A 19,972-nucleotide genomic window follows, 5' to 3' on the forward strand; every position below is an offset into this window, starting at 1 on the left:
AGCACCCACTACACAGCAGTCATAGCACAATGAGGAATCCCTACATGAAGAACTCAGAGTTAAATGAAACACAGTGCCTGCTCTTCGAGACGCCAGCACAAGGAACCTGTTCCTACCAGGACAAGGTTCCATGAATTTAGAGGAAGCCTTGAATTGAGGCAGATGTGATCCACCCTTGAGCTCTGCTGACACATACTGCTTCCCCAGGAAACTGCCTGCAGATGCGTACCCACCACTCCCCCGTCTACCTACCATGCTGCCTTCCTAGCTTAATCTGCCGAGGAAGCAAAGATGAGACCTCGCAAGTTCCTGGCCCAGCCTCGGTCTGTGTGTTCCATCTTCAGCTCCTCAACAGCTCCACCCTATTCCATACACGATGCCTTCCTGAAGCATGTGCTTTCCTCCAACCTTTCCTCTGTCTAATTTATAGATTTGTTAGGGATCCTTATTCACCCTTTCCTGCCCAGCCCAGGCATTACAAAAGCAGGTTAATCTAACCTGAGTTCAAATCCAAGCTCTACCACCTGCAGGCTTCGAAAAGCTACTAAACACTCTAAATTTCAGCTGCCTCATTGGTAAAAGAGGAAATATAGAATCTACCTTGCAGTATTTATCTACTTTGCTGAGCGCATTAAATGAGATAATTTTTGTTAAGTGCCCAGAAGAGTACCTACCACAGAGTAATCATCTAATATTCCTGGTTCCTTCCTTGGCACACCCCAAGACAGGGACAGTTCAAATCCAGCCACCATGCATGCCACTGCAGGTAGTCTGTATTGACCCACCCACTGAAACAGAATGGAGAAATATGTCATACATAGCCCTTTGGTCAACAGGAAAATGTGGCCTTGTGGAGGTAGGTCCTCCAGCTAGCCAGGAAAATAAAAACATGTACGCAACTACAAGGTGTGCCTTCAACCACAGGGACCCTTCTTTGTGCTGGTAAGCAAGTTGTCAATCTCCCAGATAAATTTATTACAGAGGCATAGGGCCCACAGACTTCTCTAGTTGCATGACGTTAGGCCCTTGCTAAACGTGCTGGAGCAAACGGACCATGGTCTGAACCATCTGAACAGGAATCTGCCATCTTTGTCACTTAGTCCTCCTATCTTCAGCAGAGGCAGCTCCAACAGGGCTGCATCTCGGTTTTTAACCATACACCAAGAAGCAGAACGCAGTGAGGCCACCCTAGTAAGCCAGTCCCCAGAGGGCCTTAGTAATTCCTTCCAAGACGAATTTCCCCAGGGAGAGAGGACTACACTTTGTCTAATGCGTTGTCTATCAATATTTCTGTGTTGAAGGCCTTTAGAATTCCTTCCTCAGTTCAGTTGTTCCGTCCAGTTAGAGAGAATGGCTGTGTCTGATTCTGAGCTAAGGCAGGCGCAGTTCTGCCCTGTCTCTCCACTTAAGAGAAGAACATTAAATAAAGAAAACCGGTACACTCATTATTATCCTTTGGGCTATATGTCCAAATCTCTCTAATTAGATGTCCAGTCCTAGGGAACATGTGTCAGCCCTCCAGCAGTGAATAAAAAAAGGATTATTCCTGCTTCCCACATCCTGTGCCCATGCTCCTGTTCAAGAGCCACCTGCAGGTCAACTCGTATTTTTAATCCTAGTCATGGCTGTTGATTCTGAGGGATGATTTTTGTGAACTAGGACCCAGAAAAGAAGTGATGTTACAAATAAGATCATCAAGTGATGATCTAACTATGAAAAATTTGAGGACCTCAGCCAACCATGTACGTTATACGGAAAATTTAGTAAAGAAAAAGGGCAGACCCATTTCTCTGAACATATTTGATGGGAAAAGATTTAATGACAATGGACAGCAAGGACTGTGGGTAGAATTGTTGAGATAACAAATCAGGTCCTATGGGTGAGATCAGGTGGTTCAAGAAATAAGATTCATGGACTCCTGCTGTAGAACATCCCTTGCAAATGAAGCCTGAAAGGTTTTGGTTTCGCAGGTGCAACTCTTTAAATCCATAAAGCTTGGCTGGACATCATTCTTTATCCCCACCCTCCTGATCCCCAAGTCCTTCTTTAGGGTAAGGAGTATTAGGGATTTTTCTTTAGATTTGCCTTGTGGAAATATGCAACATACAGGACATATTTAAGACAGAATGCAAGTGTCTAGATCTCACTTAGAAAGCCTTGGGTGGGGGCAGGGTAGACAGCAGTGAGTAAAGTGTCCTGGAGCCAGGTAGAAATAGAAGTAGCCTATCTCAGAGGAAGGACCAGGACTCTGGTTAAAAAGAAGTCAAATTAATAGATATAGAAAACTGCCAGGGGAGTCAGGTGCAAGCTGGAACCACAGAGTTGACAGTCCTGATCACAGAGGTGCTGGTGAAAGATAAGACCAGATCAGGTCTCAGAGATACTGATGTAAGAGAGCAGAGACCCAACCTTCGGGCCTTGAGAGCAGTAAGGGTGGAAAGAAGCAAAGAAAGAGAAAAAGTGATCAAAGAAGGAGGAAAACACAAAGTAGTACAACAGAACCCTACATTTAAAGGATTATTTCAAGTCTAAAATGTAATTGCCCTTGGCTGTAGTAATATTTTAGATCATGTGACTCGGAACCGCTGAACTCATCACCTAAATTACTTTACTTTAGGTGTTCCAAATAGCTGTGGGCTGTGATGCTAAAAAATTCATCGCTGTCAAAGGGCAAGTATATTTGCATTTGACCTGTCTTACTCTTCACGTTTTAAAACAAATGGTGAACTAAATGGTAATTACTAGCAATAATATTAGCCTAATGACTAACACGTCATAATGAAATCCATTATGAATTGACAATTTGTCCAAACCAGATTTGTTTGAACTTTTTGCCAAGTCAAATATTACATTTGAATCGTACTAAAAGAGAAAAAGATTTCACCTCTTTCTCTATTACCAGCATTTTTCTCTATCTTTCCCTTTCATTCGCCAGTTTCCATCTTTCAAATCACCTCTCTTAGCTCTGCAGTCTACAACTCATTTCCAGAGAAATGAGAGGGAGAAACACTTAACCTCTGTTGTCCATCCAACTCAAACCAGCTATAATTTCATTTCTGTCAGAGAACTGCTTATAACCACATGAGAGAAGCCTCAGTTTCCTACACCTTTTTCTATGGGAAAATTTTTTAGAGCAAACCTAACAGAACCACCAGTGTTTTCTCCAGAGAAACCCGAGGTATGACTTTTATTGATCTTACTATGGTTCACAATGACGCACCCTGGATCTTGTGTCATCCATAGCCCTTTCTTATCCGTGGGAGAAAGTCAAGGTCAGCATTCACAAAACCAATTGAGGTGGAATATACAGTGGAGGTAGCAATGTATCAGTCAGGGTGACTGACTCTTATCTGAGCCTATTTATGAAGTGTCTTGCTCTCATCCAAAACAAAGGTCTATTCATTTGTCATTCTAATAATCTTTTGAGTACTGAATTATTATAACCAGTTGCCAGATAAGTAAATATTCCCATCTCATTCAGCCAGGTATTTGCATTTCCTGTTAAGTCCTCTTCCAGAAAACACAAAGGCTAACTGATTTATACAGCCTATAGCATCCTGTTTCTGGGATGGTATACATCGTTGCTCCTTAGAGTATGTTCTATGGGCCAGCACTGACATCACCTGGGAACTTACAGAATCTCAGCCCTCACCTCATACCTGCTGAGTCAGAATCCCTATTTTAACAAAATTTCTAAGATTAGTAGGGACATTAAAATTTGAGAATACGTGCTCTAAGAAAGATGTTACCAAAATCAATTCCCAGTACCCCTGCATGCAGTATCACTGCATGAAGACGTCCTTCTTCAGTGAGAGGCAAAGCCACTGGAATCAATTTCTGGGAGGGTTTAGAGAGCAACTGTCAAACTAGGTTACTTATCAGGATCACTTGGACAGCGTGTTTGAAAACACAGATTTCAGGACCTTATTCCAGGCCTCTTAGTCAACGACTCCCTGCTCTGGGAACCTAAAAATGACCCTAATATCTTGGATTCAGGCTGTGGTGGGCCTGAGGTTTTCATAGTCGGCAAAGGAAGCCTATGCACTTTGACAGGAGAGTTGTCAGTGAAGGAGGGCATCTCTTGGGGTCTCATTTGAGTTCGGGGTAGGAAACGGTCCAGACTTCCAATATCTATATAAACACAGTGATGACTAGAGTTCCTTCTGAGTTACACTGAAAGCAGCCAGCAAAAAAAACAGTCAAAGGAATAATTTAACTTATTAAAAACTCTTATTATTTTTATAGACCATGATAGCCTTACATCTGCACGAACCCTAACTAGAAATTATGTGACTCTTTAAAGTATATCCTTATGTGCACAACTGAGTCTCTAGTAACAATTAGAACTCTGTTTTTTAAAAAAAAATTATGAGAAATGAAACCATTCAAAGAAATTCACCTTTACTTTGATAGATTTTCTACAGATTTCTCATATGTATCAAATATAAGAGATACGTTAGATTTCAAATTCTGGTGTCTTCACAAACATTTGTGAAGCTGATTTTTAAAAACAGAAATGCTAGGGCCACATACCAACCCCCGAGATTCTAATTCATTAAGTGATGATTCTGTGCTACTTTCAAGTTTGAGAATCACTGAGTTAAATAATTAAATGTTTGTGTTAGTAAATAAGGAATGATGATGTTACAACTCCATTATGTTTTTTTAATAGATTTCATAAAAAAGAATGTCGTCATCATGATTTTTATTACCGTATTGAAAAGTAAGAAATATTTTTAACATAAGCATTGAGTTTTATATTAATGTATCAATAATTTAGAATCAGAATTTATTCCTATTAGCATCAGTCTTTTCTACTCTATGCATTTGTTACAAATTTACATCTAAGCACTGCTTTTGCTACATTTCACAACTTTTGACAAGTTGCGTTTTCATTTTCATTTAGTTGAATATATTTCTAAATTTCTCTTAAGATTTCTTCTTTGATCCATGTGCTATTAGAAGCATGTTGTTTAATCTGCACATATTTTAAGAGTATTTTGTAATTATCTGTTTGACTTTTGTGATACCTCTTTACCCAAAGTAATGGTTTTAATTTTTAAGTTTAAGAAAAGGAAAGATACTAAGTAGTGCAAATGTCTTTTACAGGACATATCTGAGGGATCGACCATCTAAACACTTGGTAAGAAAACTATAATTTTGTCAACCAGCCAAATATAGAAAATAACTAAAGCATTTTTCCTCTTCTAGAGAGTAAAATATGATTGGGAAAAATATGGCTGCCCACTGAGACTTAATTTCAAAGAAAAGTTTCACCCTTTACTTCAATTGTAAGTATATTCTCACTAAAAATTTTAACTTCCTTTGAAAACTTCAAAATAAAAGTATGAAAAGGAGCCTCATAGAAAACAAACTTATGGTTACCAGTGGGGTGAGGGGGTGGGAAGGGATAAATTTGGGAGTTTGAGATTTGCAAATTTTAGCCACTATAGATAAAAATAGATTTTTAAAAACCAAGTTTCTTCTGTATAGCACAGGGTACTATATTCAATATCTTGTAGTAACCTTTAATGAAAAAGAATATGAAAATGAATGCATGTACATGCATGACTGGACATTGTGCTGTGCGCCAGAAATTGACACAGTGTAACTGACTGTATTTCAATTTTAAAAAATATTTTTTAAATAAAAAATAAATATTTGCTGAATCAACTCATGAACTCCATGGCTTCCCTAAATGGGAAAAAATTTAATAGCATCAACGGTAATATAAAATAGAGAATAAAAGATAGGTTGCAGGGAGAAGATGATTAGTTGAGTTCTACATTCCTGAATTTGAGAAGTCTGTGTGACAGCCAGAGGGAAACGTTCAATAAAACGTTCACGGAAGCATCTGAAGTTCATGTAAACTGTCTGAGACAGAGATATGTATTTAGAAGTCAATAGAAATTTTGTGATATTAAGAATAGTTGTGACTGATCATAAAGAACTGTTGAAGTACCTAGAAGGTCCAACTGCACCCCTCTTCCCTGACCAAATCCTGAGTGAACTGAATAACAGGAGACAGAAGATGAAAATTATTACTTATTACTCACAAAAAATATATTGAGAAATAGAGCTTACATTTGCAGAAAGTGAACCTCCTGCTCCTACAGCACTAAGACTACACCTTACAGGGTTAAGAAGAATGATGTCCCCAGTCACTGGTATAGATCCACTGTTGGCCTCTCCTCCTGGGGGTCATTTAAATGTATAACATAAAGGAGCAAAGACGACATGTTATCCTAAACATTCGCTCCTAAATTCACTCCTAAGAAGAAAAATGCAGAAGCTGAGCCAAGCATGTCTAGCTTATTCTTTTCTAACTTATCAATCATTTAAGTCAACCCATCTCCCAAGGTGCAGAGTGAATAGGAACACAGATGTAGACCAAGAGCGTTATATTCAATGAGCGCCCTCCATGTAAAAGGAAGTCTCAAAAGTAGTATTTCCTTTTAACTGTAATATGGAAAAAGAGAAGAGTTATGAGCCAAAAAATTAACTCTACCAAAAAACAACAACAACAAAAAAAACAAAAAACAATATTCGAGGGTGGGCTGAAGAAAAGGAGACTAGAAATAAGACCCCAAAGAAAACATTCAGAGAAATACAAAGATGACACAGATCATATGGAACTGTGGAAGGAAAATGGAATTTGCAAGAAAAAAAAAAGAATAAAATTCTCGTGTTCTTCTGCATATTTGAAATATTTCCTAATAAAATAAAATAAACTATTAGGAGCAAGTTCCATGAAGAAGATTGGGGAAGTAGGATCAAAGGCCCAGGCAGCAAGGCTAAAAGGGGGACAGTTCATCCCCTGGTCCTCTGAGACTTGGAAGGAAGGAGCAAAAATGGACATGGAAAGTGACTGGTTTGGGAATAGGAATGTAGGAGTGTCATGTCTGAAAGCCTCGCTTTACTTACATGACGTAGGAAGGAGAGCCATCTGTAAACCAAGAAGAGGGACACTGAAGAGGGGCTTTCGGGAGAATGTCAAAGGTCACAGGGTAATATGGCTGGCTAAGGGCCAGTAACAAGGTGACTGGACACCACCACAGGCACAGCTGGGGTGAGATACCATGAGTGAGTCCAGTCCTCACAGAGGCTGAATGTCTGAAGTAGCACGTGCACAGAGGAAGAAGGCATAGGGAACCAAGTTTTGGATTAGACATTGGATGCAAGGGCAAGAACAACTGAGTGCATCTTGGATGCTGGTGAGAGAGGGGTCAGGTGACCGACCATGAGACTGAGCTGAGCGGGGAAGCCAGAGAGGCTGGAAAGGCACTACTGTGTAGCAGGAAAGCAGAGAGCAATCAGGGGACTGGAAGTTTCTGTGAGGTCAAGGGGCAGGTGAGAGGATGTGAAGGATGGGAGAGGCTGGGGTCAGGAAGCGGACTGCTGGGGCAGCACTGCTTTCAAGTACTGTGGCAACACTTTTTTTTCTGGGGGCAACTTCTTATATCTCTGCTACTAGGAATCACTTGATAAAGCTTGTTGCCTCCAGTTCTCCTAAGATAATCAACTGAATATTTGAGACTAACTACAGAGGGACAGTCAGATCAATAAGGCTCAGTGTCCAGTTCAACTGAATTACAGCAATACATAGTTGACAGCTTGGTATTCAATTAGGTATTTATCAGAGGTAAATTTGAGTGCTAATTAATTAAGCTTTGAGAAACAGGCAGTCAGAGGAGGTCACTGGGAAATAGGCCTCTAGATTACAATAAATGCCTTACCTTTAAAGAGAATGGCTCAGGAATAAGGCTAGGCAGAATTTTACAGATAAAATAATAGATTCACCATCAAACACTAATTAAGAAGGAAGCAAGTCCTGAGAGTATGATCCAGCTGGGAATATGCCACCCCTGCTGCCTCTCTGCCTTCACATTCCCCATGACAACCCATCCCAAACTAGAACTTGGTGTTAGAGAAGCAACCCAGAGGAAACACTGGGACACGACTGCACTACCATGATGCAGGAGGTTCAGGAACAGGTACTCCGGGTGATTTAGGGGTACTCATTATTTGTTTTAATTAGATATGATAAGACACAGACATGGAAATGATTGTCATGAAGGATGAAGTTTATTATACCTACTGATCCCAAAAAACAGGAGACACAGCATACCACGTAGGGCCTCCCACGGAAGCACCAGGGTCTGTCAGGAGGCAGAGGGAGTGAGGGGAAAACAGAAGCAAGAGCCGTTATTGTGTTTTCTGTGGGAAGGAATGGATAAGACAGGGTGAGCAGATTTAGGGGTGGCTATTTTGAGTAACTTCAGCGGACTCTGGGCATAAGTGCTATCCCTACTTGTCTAGTATCTGATCTTGGGGTGATTGGGGCAGGTGAATAGTGGCCCAGAGTGTAACAACCTATAAAGGAGGTGGCTGGAGGTATGGGCTCTGGATTGGTTGGTTTGCATATGAAAGGCATTCTTGGGAGAGTTATTTACGATCTCTAAGAATTAATTAACCCTGGGAATCCCTCCAAGGTAAAGCAAGACCCCCGATATTAAAGCATCACCATGCAGAAAGTAAGAGACATGGTTAATACAGTGGGCTATCTGGAGTGACCACACAGGATTGAAATCATATGTGTCCAATGGATCAACAGAGAAGTGTCTCCTTCCCAGTTCCAAAAGTGGAACTGCCAGAGTGGAGAAGTTACTGCATTTTGTAACTTCTCTTGTAATTTGTAACAGTCATGATTCTCTCAGGTTCAATTAGTATTATACCTCACATTAATAAACTTTAATGAAAATAAGCCATACTTACACAGGCAGTGTTTTTGTCCCATATTCTCAATGAAGTAAATGTAACATCAAAGATCATTATAAAACCCCCTAAGTATGGGTCATGCCATTTATCCTTATTGCCACTAGATGGTACTGTAGTTTATTGCTTTTAGGAGTGTCCAAAGAAGCCAGCTCAGAGTTCAATTAAGATCTTTTTTATTTAAATAAAACATACAGCTTTACAACTAGTTTTTAATAATTCAAGATGCAATAAAATACGCGGCAGCTTCCAAAGCTCCTAGAATCAGAGCTTTGCTAAAGCCCGACCTAAATCTCTGAAACTGTATAGAAAAGTGTGTGTGTTTCCACACACGTATGCCCTTTCCTGTGGGGAGGGTCCAGCACTCTCACTAGAATTGAGTTCTCTACAACCCCCTTCTCTTGCCAAGAAAGAAGTTGAGCACCACTGCTCCAACCCCTCCATAATCACACCTGAGTTCATCTCTATGATTCCTAAAAACTATAAGATAGAAATAAAACAGCTTCTCAGGTACCACTTTCTGGCATTTAAAAATGTTTTCTTCTCAACTTCTGAGAATGGGACAAAAACTGTCTTTTATAACCAGGGGTAGACAGTAGCGAGTTACACCTGACCCAGAAAGCCAAAAAGAATGACTGCAAAGTCAGGCAGCAATCTGGGCAGTGAGCAAGGGGACACTGTCAAGGATCTGCCAGTTTTCATGAATTGACACAGGGATGTGAAGCAAGAAAATATATCTGACGATGAGGCAACCCGGGCCAAGGTCCTAAGTGAAATTCCCATCCAAGGGGTATGAGGGACAATTTCATTCAGAAATATGGGCAATAACTGATGGAGAAGGCAGGCACGTACCCATTTTTAAAACGAGCTCTGGTACGCAAAGGTACAACTTTACCAGTAACTGACGTTAGCTTTGGTCTCAAGCCCCTATTTTCACGCGGTAGCAGGAAAAAAAAATCTTAACAGTTATTTGAAGTAACATATCTCTTTTAAAACTCACTGCTTTCGGGGTAAATAAGCTCAGGGAGGCTTATGTCTCCAGTCCCAGCATCAGGGGAGTGGGCACCCTGTCATGCTGGACTGTCTGCTGGTGTCTGCTGTTGACATCGCATGTTCTCTGAGCACAGGCTGTGCAGGACTGCAGCTCCAGGGAGCTTGTGACTACTTCTGCTTCTCAAGCCCACCTCAACTCTTACTAACACAGCCACATTTTCCAGCCGGTGCCTCCAGGGAGATCTGCAGCATCTCAGTTCTAATCACAGTAATTCTGTGGTTTAGTTTTCTGGTACATAATAGGCACCTAACGAATATTTGTTGATTAAGTTGACACCAAGGAATCCTTGTTTTGCCCTTCCCACACTCATCACTCACTTCTGTCTTTCTCCCTGCTACCAGCCAGGACAGCAGGGCCTCACCAACTCGTCACCTTATCAACATACAGTTCCTATCAAAGGGAAGAGAACTTATGGCTCCAACTGTTAAAAAAGTGAAAACTGTCTGCTTCATTACTATGAGGTTTATTCTGAGAGCTGAGGGAAACCTATACAGTAGGTACCATTATTTTTTTTAAAGATAAGAAAATCGAGGCTTCAAGAGTTCCAGTAACTTCCCCAGGGTCACAAAGCTCCTGAGGGATCAAGACAAGATTTAAATCTAAGCACATCTGTCTTAAAAGCTTGAGCTCTTAGCCCTTCTAAACTTTTTTGTGTGTGTTCACTGTCTCTTTCAGATACAATGACGAAAACTATGTTGAAGACGTTGAAGTAAATTTCATAGTGTGGGAAATACACGGCAGGGATGACTATAGCTTTAACAACACTATGAAGAAGGTATGACATTTGGAGATTTAAATAGAATTTAGCATGCAATTAGACATGTCTTTCTGTTTTTAAACCTATATATATAAGTTATCTAAGGAAAATAGAACCAGTCAGCTTTGGGTAAAAAAAAAAACCCATATTATCCCTATATGAAATTCTGCGACTACTAAAATTCACTTATGAAAAAAAAACCACTATCATATAAAACAGACTTAAAGGTGTCAGAAACAATGATGTTTCTGGTAGGATGATGCAATTATTAATGAAATTTTTATTTTCTCTCCATATTGTATTTCATGTTTGGTTATTTATGGGTCTGCCTTTGACTTTCAGACATTCACCACATTTGTGCTAAATCAAATGGACACCCTCTAGGCTTTATCTCACTTGACTTCTTTGCATCATTTGACCCACTGAACTTGGCTTCACTGTCCCCACACTCTCCTGGTTCTCCTTCATCCTCCACGACCAGTCAACCTCAGCCTCCACGGTGACCCGCTCCGTCTGCCCATACACTGCAGGCCAGAAAGGTCCTGGCACTCCCAATCACCACACTTCACTCCTGCCTCTGCTCCGTGGGGCCTTCTGCCCTTGAGGGCCCCCATCATGATGGACCCTGTCTAGAAGTTACCAGCATTGGTTCCTGAGGTTCCCCAGAGGTCTCAAACAAAATGAGGGACAACTCCTTCCAAAGCAACTTTCTCATATATCAGAGACCTTAATTCTCCAAGAAGTATAACCCACCAGGGTGGCAGCCAGGAGACTCAAGTTCCACCTGCTACCTGCCTCCACACTACTACAAGAACTAAGTGTCTTTCCATTATGTGAGCAGACAAATCCATGCCATCACACATTCCTCATGTGCTTGTTCTGCACTCCATATGTAAATCCTTCTGGTCTACTTCCTCCCCACAGTCTCATCCCTGGACTATTCTATCCTTCTTGTACCTTGGCTCAGACTCCCATTACCCTTCACCTTCTCAGACTTTCCCAATATACCTTAATGTTAAATGCCTTAGATCCTTCTTCAATAAACATTCTTCGGAGAATACAGTTTTCCTCATTTTCCTATCAAACCAAGGGGACTCCTTCTCCTACCCCATATACTTAAGGATGAACTGTGCAATTTAAGTTCTTCCTAATCCACAGTATCATTTCCAGATCATTATCTCTTCACTCAAAGTCAAATCCCATTAGTTTGAGGCTCCTGTGATCCAGCTGTCATCTACCCCATCCCTACTCGTTGCTGTCATATACTCAGTTACTTGATGATGTCTCCCTATGCCCTGAAAACAATTAGAGTTGACTCCTGAATTCTGCCAGCCGTCAGGTAGGGTTATTGCTGGAAGAAGCTTTCTAAACAGAGACTGTATTTCCCAGCCTCATTTGCAACTAAGTGGGGCCACGTGACTGATTCTTGTCACTGGAGTATGAGCAGAAGTCTTCCATGTCCAGGATGAAGTGTTGAAGAATGTCCCATGAAATCCCGTGCCCCCCACCTTCCTTCACATGTCTGTATGTTACAGCAACAATGAAAGATGGAGTAGAGGAGAGCTGGATGAAGGGGGTCCAGTCAGGGGACTTCAAGGAGCCACTAGATAAAGAAAAGTCTGAGTTCTTAATTCACTTCTTTCAGGAGAGCCATCCAGAGGAACCATCTAACCAGGGACTCTGCATTGGACTATGTGTAAAAGAATTAAATTTTAAATACGTAAAGCCCCTGAGAATTGGGGTTATTATAGCAGTAAAGCAAAAGCTACCTTGACCAATATTGCTCCCTCTGTTAAAATCACATTTAAATGCAAACATTTCAGTCTCTGACCTCCCCTCCAGTTCGTTAGCTCTCTCGTTCCCACTCCTCCTCTGCTTCTTACTTTTTCTCACACAATCTAGATATCCACTATATTGAGCCCCCTGCTTTCTCCCTCTTTACTCCCTCTCTACATTTTTCTTCCCTTCATCTCCTCTCTAAATTGAGCTCCATTGTTCCGTCCTTCAGCTATTGTCTTGCCAATATCTCTATGTCACTTCCCCGGTATTGTTCCTGTTCACTGTCATAAAAACTTTAAACATCAATCTTTCTGCCTTATCTATGCCTATATCTGAGCTGCTGATCACTTCTAGGAAAAAAATTTTAATTGCAATAACTGGAATTAGGAACTCAACTATTGGGAATGATGACAGAGCAGTCAGAAGGAAATACCCAAAATTACACACAGAGAGATAAACTGATTTAAAATATAGAAAAGAACATGAAAGAGATTTAGTGCTAAGATCTAAGAACTGGAGTCCTAAAAAGGGAGAAGACGGAGTGTTTGCCAGAAGCAATATTTTCCAAAACTGGTGAAGGACGCCAAGGCACAGAGAAAGTAATCTGAACCCAGAAACATCTCAGAAAAATTTCTAAAATCAAAAACAAAGAGAAAAATCTTTAAAGTAGCCAGAACAAAAAAGCTAAGTTACCTTCAAAACAAAACAAAAAAAGCTGATTTCTCAATAGAAATAAAAAACAGAAAATTTTGAACAAAAATATCTTTAAGTTACTGAAAGAAAATAATTTCCAAACCTAGAATTCCAAATTTAGTGGAAATAGCCTTTAAAAAATGAATGTCAACAAAAGATAATGCCTTAAAAGATACATGAAATTAAAAGAAAAAAACTTTCAAGTAAAAAAGAAATGAAGAACAAAATAAAAATGATTCGAGAGAAAGTAACAAATACTGAGGATAGGTAAAGATCTAATCAATGGAAAAATGGAATTCCTGAAAAAGAAAACCAAAGCAAAAGAACAAAACCAATACTAATAATTCCACAAAACATCTCCCTCCCCACTGAGAAAAAATATTTGACACTTCTTTTTGAAAGAGCATGCCATACACTTAAGAATGCCGAATCAGAAAGCCAACCCATGTGGGCATCTAGGCAAAAAAAGCAAGTAGCCTACAAGGAAAATTAAATTATCATCACACAATATATAGCAATGCTTTATGCCAGGAGAAAATAGAGCAAAATATTTAAAATACTAAAGGAAAAAACGAGCCAAGGATTTTATACCCAGCAAAACTCATTACACTATAAATGGCACAAACTGCTATCAATATATGAAAAGCTCAGATAATATTGTTCCCATGAGCCCTTCCAAAGTAACTTACTAAATAATAAGCTTCAGAAAACCAAAATTACTAAAGAGATATCAATATAAGAACTACGGGGAAGCATTATAATATAGTACAGAGTTACTTACAGGGTTAAATGGCTTAGAGTATAATATATAATGGGAGTATTTATTCTCTAATAACGTAGATATAGTATAGAGAGGAGAATGTGAAGAAGGGAAAAATGTAACTGCTTTCAGTAATCATGACAGTGGTGGTAACATTCGTATTGTTATTCTGAAGCTATGAGGTGTGTAATGTGAGATAGTCCAATATTATCATTCCTCACCAAGTGTAAAAGCAAGAAGATACGTATATAAGACAGAAGAACTTAGACAAAAATCCTGAACTTGAATAGGACTTAATATAAATCCCTGAGGTACTGGATACTGATCTGGATATAAATATAGTATTCAAATAGAGAGGTAGATAAAATTTTCCTGCTCTGTCCATCGAAATCCCTAGAAACATAGCTAATCAGTAGCCATTAAGTATCCTTAGTATTCAGATTGCTTTTTTGAAATACCATTTCCCCCTAACAGTACTGGGGATTCTTAGGTAAATGGCTGATTCCGAGCCTGGAGGAAGAAATGTCTGAGATGAGCCTGGAACAGTCTGGCATACCCAACAGCAAGGAAGTATCAGAGACTGCTAAGGTCAGGTACAAGTAGTCAGAGATCAGCATCAACAGGTTCCCACTGGCCAAAGATGGGATAATTTGAGCTTCATGGAGGATAATTATTGCAATGGGTTAAAACTCATTAAATATATTAAACCTATGAATTCACAATGATTCTTCTAAATCTAATCTTTGTAGAATGATAGGAAGCTAATTATTTATTTTAAAAACTGGTGAATAAAGAAAAAGAAACAATTTAACCTATTTTCCTCAAATGAACTATACCACTGAGTAACCACATAGTACGTGAGCGGAAGCATCTCTTTACAAAATTAACCCAGTTGACAAATGAAAAAAACAGAATTATAATATCACCATTTTACAGCCCAAATAATAGAGGTTATTATAAACAAATTTATAACAACAAATTTGGCAGTGGACAAATGGATAAAATGGACAAATGCCTTGAAAAATACACCAAAATTTCTTGTACTCTAAGAAAAGAAAGGAAAACTCTAATCCCAGGTGGCTTTCCTAACAAAGTCACCAAATATTTAAGAAAAATTTAACTTGAGCCTTATAAAAACTCTTTCAGAGTATTGGGGTGGTGGGAAGCACTTTTAACTCACTTTGTGAATCCAGGAGGACCTGATGATGACCTTAAAAGAAAATAGAATTATGAGCCAATCTCACTCATGACCATAGATACAAAACACCTAAACATAATACTAGCAAATCAAACGCAGCAACATATTAAAAAATTACATATCCAGACCACATTTTGTCTATTTCATAAACGAAGAGTTTGAAATCATTTGAAAATCAGAGTAGCCTACTATAATAACAGAATAAAAAAGAAAAGGCGTAAGATTATTGCAATAGGTGGTTGATGAAGTCATTTAGTTAAAAATTTATCATCCACATATAACATTATTTTAAAAATAAATCTTAGAAAATTATGGTAACTTCCTTAGGCTAATAAAATGTTGATACAAAAAAACCTGTAGGAAACATCATACTTAATGAAAATTTGAAAGCCTTTCCTCTGAAATCAGGAATGAAACCAGGAGGCCTGTTTTCACCATTTCTATACAACATTGTTCCCAAGCTTTATAACAAGGTAAACAATAAATAATAAAAAATAAATTAAAAATATAAGAATTGGAAAGGAAGAAATAAAACTCATTCACAGATAACGTGACTGTTCATTTGAAACAGTTAAAATTAATAAGGGAGTTTAAGTTCTCTCTGTATAAGGTCAACATACAAAAGTCAACTGTTTTTCTGTATATCAGCAAACATTTAAATCATTAAAAATTTAGATATATAATTTTCGATGGCAGTAAAACATATTAAATACTTAGAAATAAATTTATATATAAACATATAATCTTTATATAAATGTATAAACCTTTATTATATATGTATAAAAAAAATTTTTGACAGAGTGGTTGTTTGAAAGAAGCTCAGACATGGAAATCAATGACTCAGCTTAACAAGCACCTCCCATTAGAAGAGGCCTGGGGACCAGAGGTAAGACATACATTACCCTGCAAATTGGTTTTTTTTTTTAACATTTTTTATTGATTTATAATCATTTTATAATGTGTCAAATTCCAGTGTAGAGCACAATTTTTCAGTTATATATGAACATATATATATTCATTGTCACAGTTTTTTCTCTGTGAGCTACCGTAAGATCTTGTGTATATTTCCCTATGCTTTACAGTATAATCTTGTTTTATCTATTCTACAATTTTGAAATCCTGTCTATCCCTTCCCACCCTCCGGCCCCTTGGCAACCACAAGTTTTGCAAATTGTTTTTTTAAATAACTAATTTGGCATTTTAGTATTAAAGAAAGTTTGATGGAAATACTTTGGATTTAAATTTAATTTTGTAAATCAAATCCAATTTTTCTATTGGATTATACTATGATTTCTAAAATGCTTCATCTTAATTTCTGTTTGAGCTTCTGTTGCTCCTGTATTACTAACAATTTTGTTTTAATTTTTCTGCTGAAAATCTATTTGCAGATTATTAAATATCTGACAAACATGTTAAAGCATCGAGAGTGAGTCTTTTTAAAGAATGCCTGAAGTTTCAATTCTTATATAACAAAAAGTTCATTTTTGAATGCCAGTTATCAATCCTATGCTGTTTTTTTTTAATTGAAGTATAGTCAGTTACAATGTGTCAATTTCTGGTGTACAGCATAATGTTTCAGTTATATATATACATACACATATATTCGTTTTCATATTTTTTCACTATAGGTTACTACAGTACTGTTTCCAACTGAATTTTCTTGAACTGAAATTAATTTATGTTATTTGGCAAATCAAATCACATCTCATGAATAAAAAGTGACATATAAGGTACCCCAGCCTGTGACATGAACACAGCATGTTGTATAGTAAGAATGTTATTTTGCTTCTACATCAGAATCTGTATGTGTCAAGACAGAGATATATGCAAACGATGTACACTATCCTCTGTATTCCCAACTCCAAAAAGTCCCTTTTCCATCTACCATTCCCTGTCTTCCCAGCAACAAAATCCTAGGAGCTTCACTCCCAACAATCCTTTGAACAATCCTTCCGCCCTGACATGGCCTTCCATGCTTTGATCCTACCACCCTCACCCCACCCCAAGTTCTCTTTTCCCTCTTTATCCAGCTAAATTCCATAGTCAATAATCATTTCACTTATTAACATGTACCCTTAATTCCTTCACCCGCCCTCACTTCTTTATATTTGTGTGGCCAAATCACAACCCTGGTTAAATTCAACTATCCACCTTAGCACCTGACCGTGGTCAGAGAAAAACATACCCATGCTGACTTGTTTCCCTTTCATTTCATGATTAAAATGGTCCCATGATACTGCCCAACAAATGTGACTGTATTTCTCTAGTTCGTTCCCTCGCCCCCTCTCGTAAACAGCTATTGCATGCTTTCTTCTCTCCTAAAATCTCCAACGCCTCTTCCCCATCCTCATTTTTACCTGATGAGCTTGCTTCCTACTTTACCAAGACAATTATGGTAGTTATTAAACCTGGTATAACACCCTTCTATCTAAGTTTATTTAAAGAAGTGCATATTTTAAAATGTGCTATATGTTACCACATTGTTTTTAACATTTTGACAACTATAATTTCTTATAACTAGTTTCCCTTGTAATGCAACCTGTTTTATATTATGTTTTTAGAAACATTATTCTGAGAGGGGTCCATGCAGTGCATAGATTTCACCAGATTTTCAAAGGTACCCATATAAAAATAAAACAAAATACAACTTCATATATATATATAAATATACACATACATAACCTATTCTTATATATTTATACATACACACTCACTATGAGGTTAGGATCCCTGATACAGATATTAAAAGAGAAGGACTAAACCTTGGGTCATTTCAATATTTAGAGATGGGGAAAATCAGGAGGGGCAAAAGAGATGAAAAAGGAACAATCCAAGGAGTTGGTGAAAGTCCAGGCAATTGTGGTGTTCTGGATTTCACATACAGCAAGTCTCATGAGAAGGAGGGAGGAATCAAACCGTGTCAAGTACTCTGCTAAGACAGGTCAACTCTGATGAGGATTGAAACTTGATCATTTTCTTTAGTAACATGGAGATAGCAAGTAACCTTGACAGGATCAGTTTTGGTGGGACAGTGAAAGACAATACCTTACTGAAGTGGTTTAATTAGAATGGAAGAAAAGAATACAGAGCAGCAAGAATAGACATCTCTGCCAGAGAGTTTTACAGTAACGGGGAGAAACAGTGTGGTAGCTGGAGAGCAATGGGGTGAAGAGAGGGTCTTATTTTTTTTAATAACTGAGAGAAATAACCACATGTTGACGGATGGGAATAGTCCAACAAAAGAGAAAACTGATAATGCTTCAATCATCATCTCAAACTTAACATGTCTGAAACTGAGCTTCTGGTATCCACCTTCCAAACATACTCCTCCAACCTTCTTCCCTACCTCAGTTGATGGAAGTCCTCCCAGTGTACTCATGATAAAAGCCTCTAAATGTTACCTCATTTGGTCTTTCAGCAAATCTTGTTGACTCTTCCTTCAAAGTATATATATTCTGAATTTGGTCATCCCACCGCCACCCCAATTGCCACCACCTTGTTTCAAGCCACCATCACCAACCATCTGGGCTATAACCACAGCATCCTAACTGGTCTCCCTGCTTCAGCCTTGCCCACCCTAAGTCTATTTACTTAGCAGCTAGAGTGAGCCCACTAAAACATGAATGAAAACACGCCACTCTTCTGCTCACAACCATGCAGTGGTTCCCGTCTCACCTTGAGTTATGACAAAGTCAACCTGACTTGCTGCACCCCACTCCCACCCCCCACCCCCATCATGGCCAGCTAGTGCCTTTCTTCAGGCCTTTACTTAAAAATCAACCAGTCAATGAAGACTTTCCTGGCTATTCTACCAAAAAAGTTAAATGTCACCCCATGACAGTCCATATCTCCCTTCCCTATTTCCTGTAATGTCATTAGCATTTATAACTCTCTGATACATTACATAGTCTACTTATTTATCCTATTTATTATCTGGCTCCCCAGCTCACACGCAGGCTCCACAACGGGAGGGAATTTTGTTTGTTTTGCTCACTGGTGTATCCCCAGCATCTAACTCATTACGGCTGCTCAGTAAGTATTTGTGGGATGAATGAATTAATTATAAGTCACCCACCTATCTATAAAGAGTATTATTCTGTTATTAAAAAATCATAAGGAATTAAACTAGTAATGGAATCAGTTAAAAACAAAACTTACCCTCCTAACTTCCTGTTGAAGGGCATCAAAAAATCTGGGGTTGAGGATAGGTGTAAGTGACACTCTATATGCCAAAATCTCACAAAAGGCACCCAAATATTATAGGATTCTGACAAAACAACCTAATCCTAGGAAGTAATGAGCTATCTGGTAATTAACCGTCATGGAGCTTGAGCTTGCCTCAGTCAGTATGATAGAGTGCAGTGGTTCTCAAATTCCAGAATCACCTAGAGGACTTGCTAAAACAGAGCTCTGGGTTCTGCCACCCAAGTTGCTGATTCAGCAGATCTGGGGTAAAGCCCCCAAATTTTGCATGTCTAACAATTCCCGGGTGATGCTGACACTGCTGATCTGGGAACCACATTTAAGAACTACTGAAATAGTGGCTTACATTCCAGAAAGATTCTGGAGTGCCCACCCTAGGCCCTAAATGTTCAGTTCTACCATATGAGAAACAAAGAGCTCACCATTAAAGGAGTGAACTCAGTCTGGAGTCTGAATATAATAGAAGGCAAGTATCTGCAGAGACCAGTTATGTCCTAGTGACTAAGGGTGTCACTGTGTAACTTACTCAACATGGCGATGAGAGGTGCTCTCTTCCTGAAGCATGTACCTGAAATGGAAACAGCCTTCCGATTCCTGGAGCTGCACTGATTGCCACTCAGCCCTTCCCACTCTACAAGGATGAATGAGGCTTGCATAAAAACCCAGAAGTAGCTCTAGGGACTGTAAATTCTCAAGAGAAAAATCTGAAGGAGTCATAAACAAAAGTGGCATTTTCACAGGCTCTTCCAAGTT

The 19,972-nt window shown here is 38.8% G+C and overlaps 1 protein-coding gene across 1 annotated transcript in view; it reads left to right on the forward strand.

Annotated features, from left to right (window-relative positions):
• Window positions 1-19,972, forward strand: part of CATSPERE (catsper channel auxiliary subunit epsilon) — a 98,444-nt gene that overhangs the window by 67,286 nt on the left and 11,186 nt on the right. The window contains exons 13-18 of the mRNA XM_032466555.1: window positions 2,618-2,670; window positions 4,673-4,723; window positions 5,110-5,143; window positions 5,212-5,291; window positions 10,505-10,604; window positions 15,816-15,902. Of these exons, the coding sequence (XP_032322446.1) occupies window positions 2,618-2,670; window positions 4,673-4,723; window positions 5,110-5,143; window positions 5,212-5,291; window positions 10,505-10,604; window positions 15,816-15,902 (405 nt within the window). The remainder of the gene's footprint in view (window positions 1-2,617; window positions 2,671-4,672; window positions 4,724-5,109; window positions 5,144-5,211; window positions 5,292-10,504; window positions 10,605-15,815; window positions 15,903-19,972) is intronic.

This window comes from Camelus ferus, chromosome 23, assembly GCF_009834535.1.
Source record: "Camelus ferus isolate YT-003-E chromosome 23, BCGSAC_Cfer_1.0, whole genome shotgun sequence".
In the NCBI taxonomy this organism is placed as follows: domain Eukaryota; kingdom Metazoa; phylum Chordata; class Mammalia; order Artiodactyla; family Camelidae; genus Camelus; species Camelus ferus.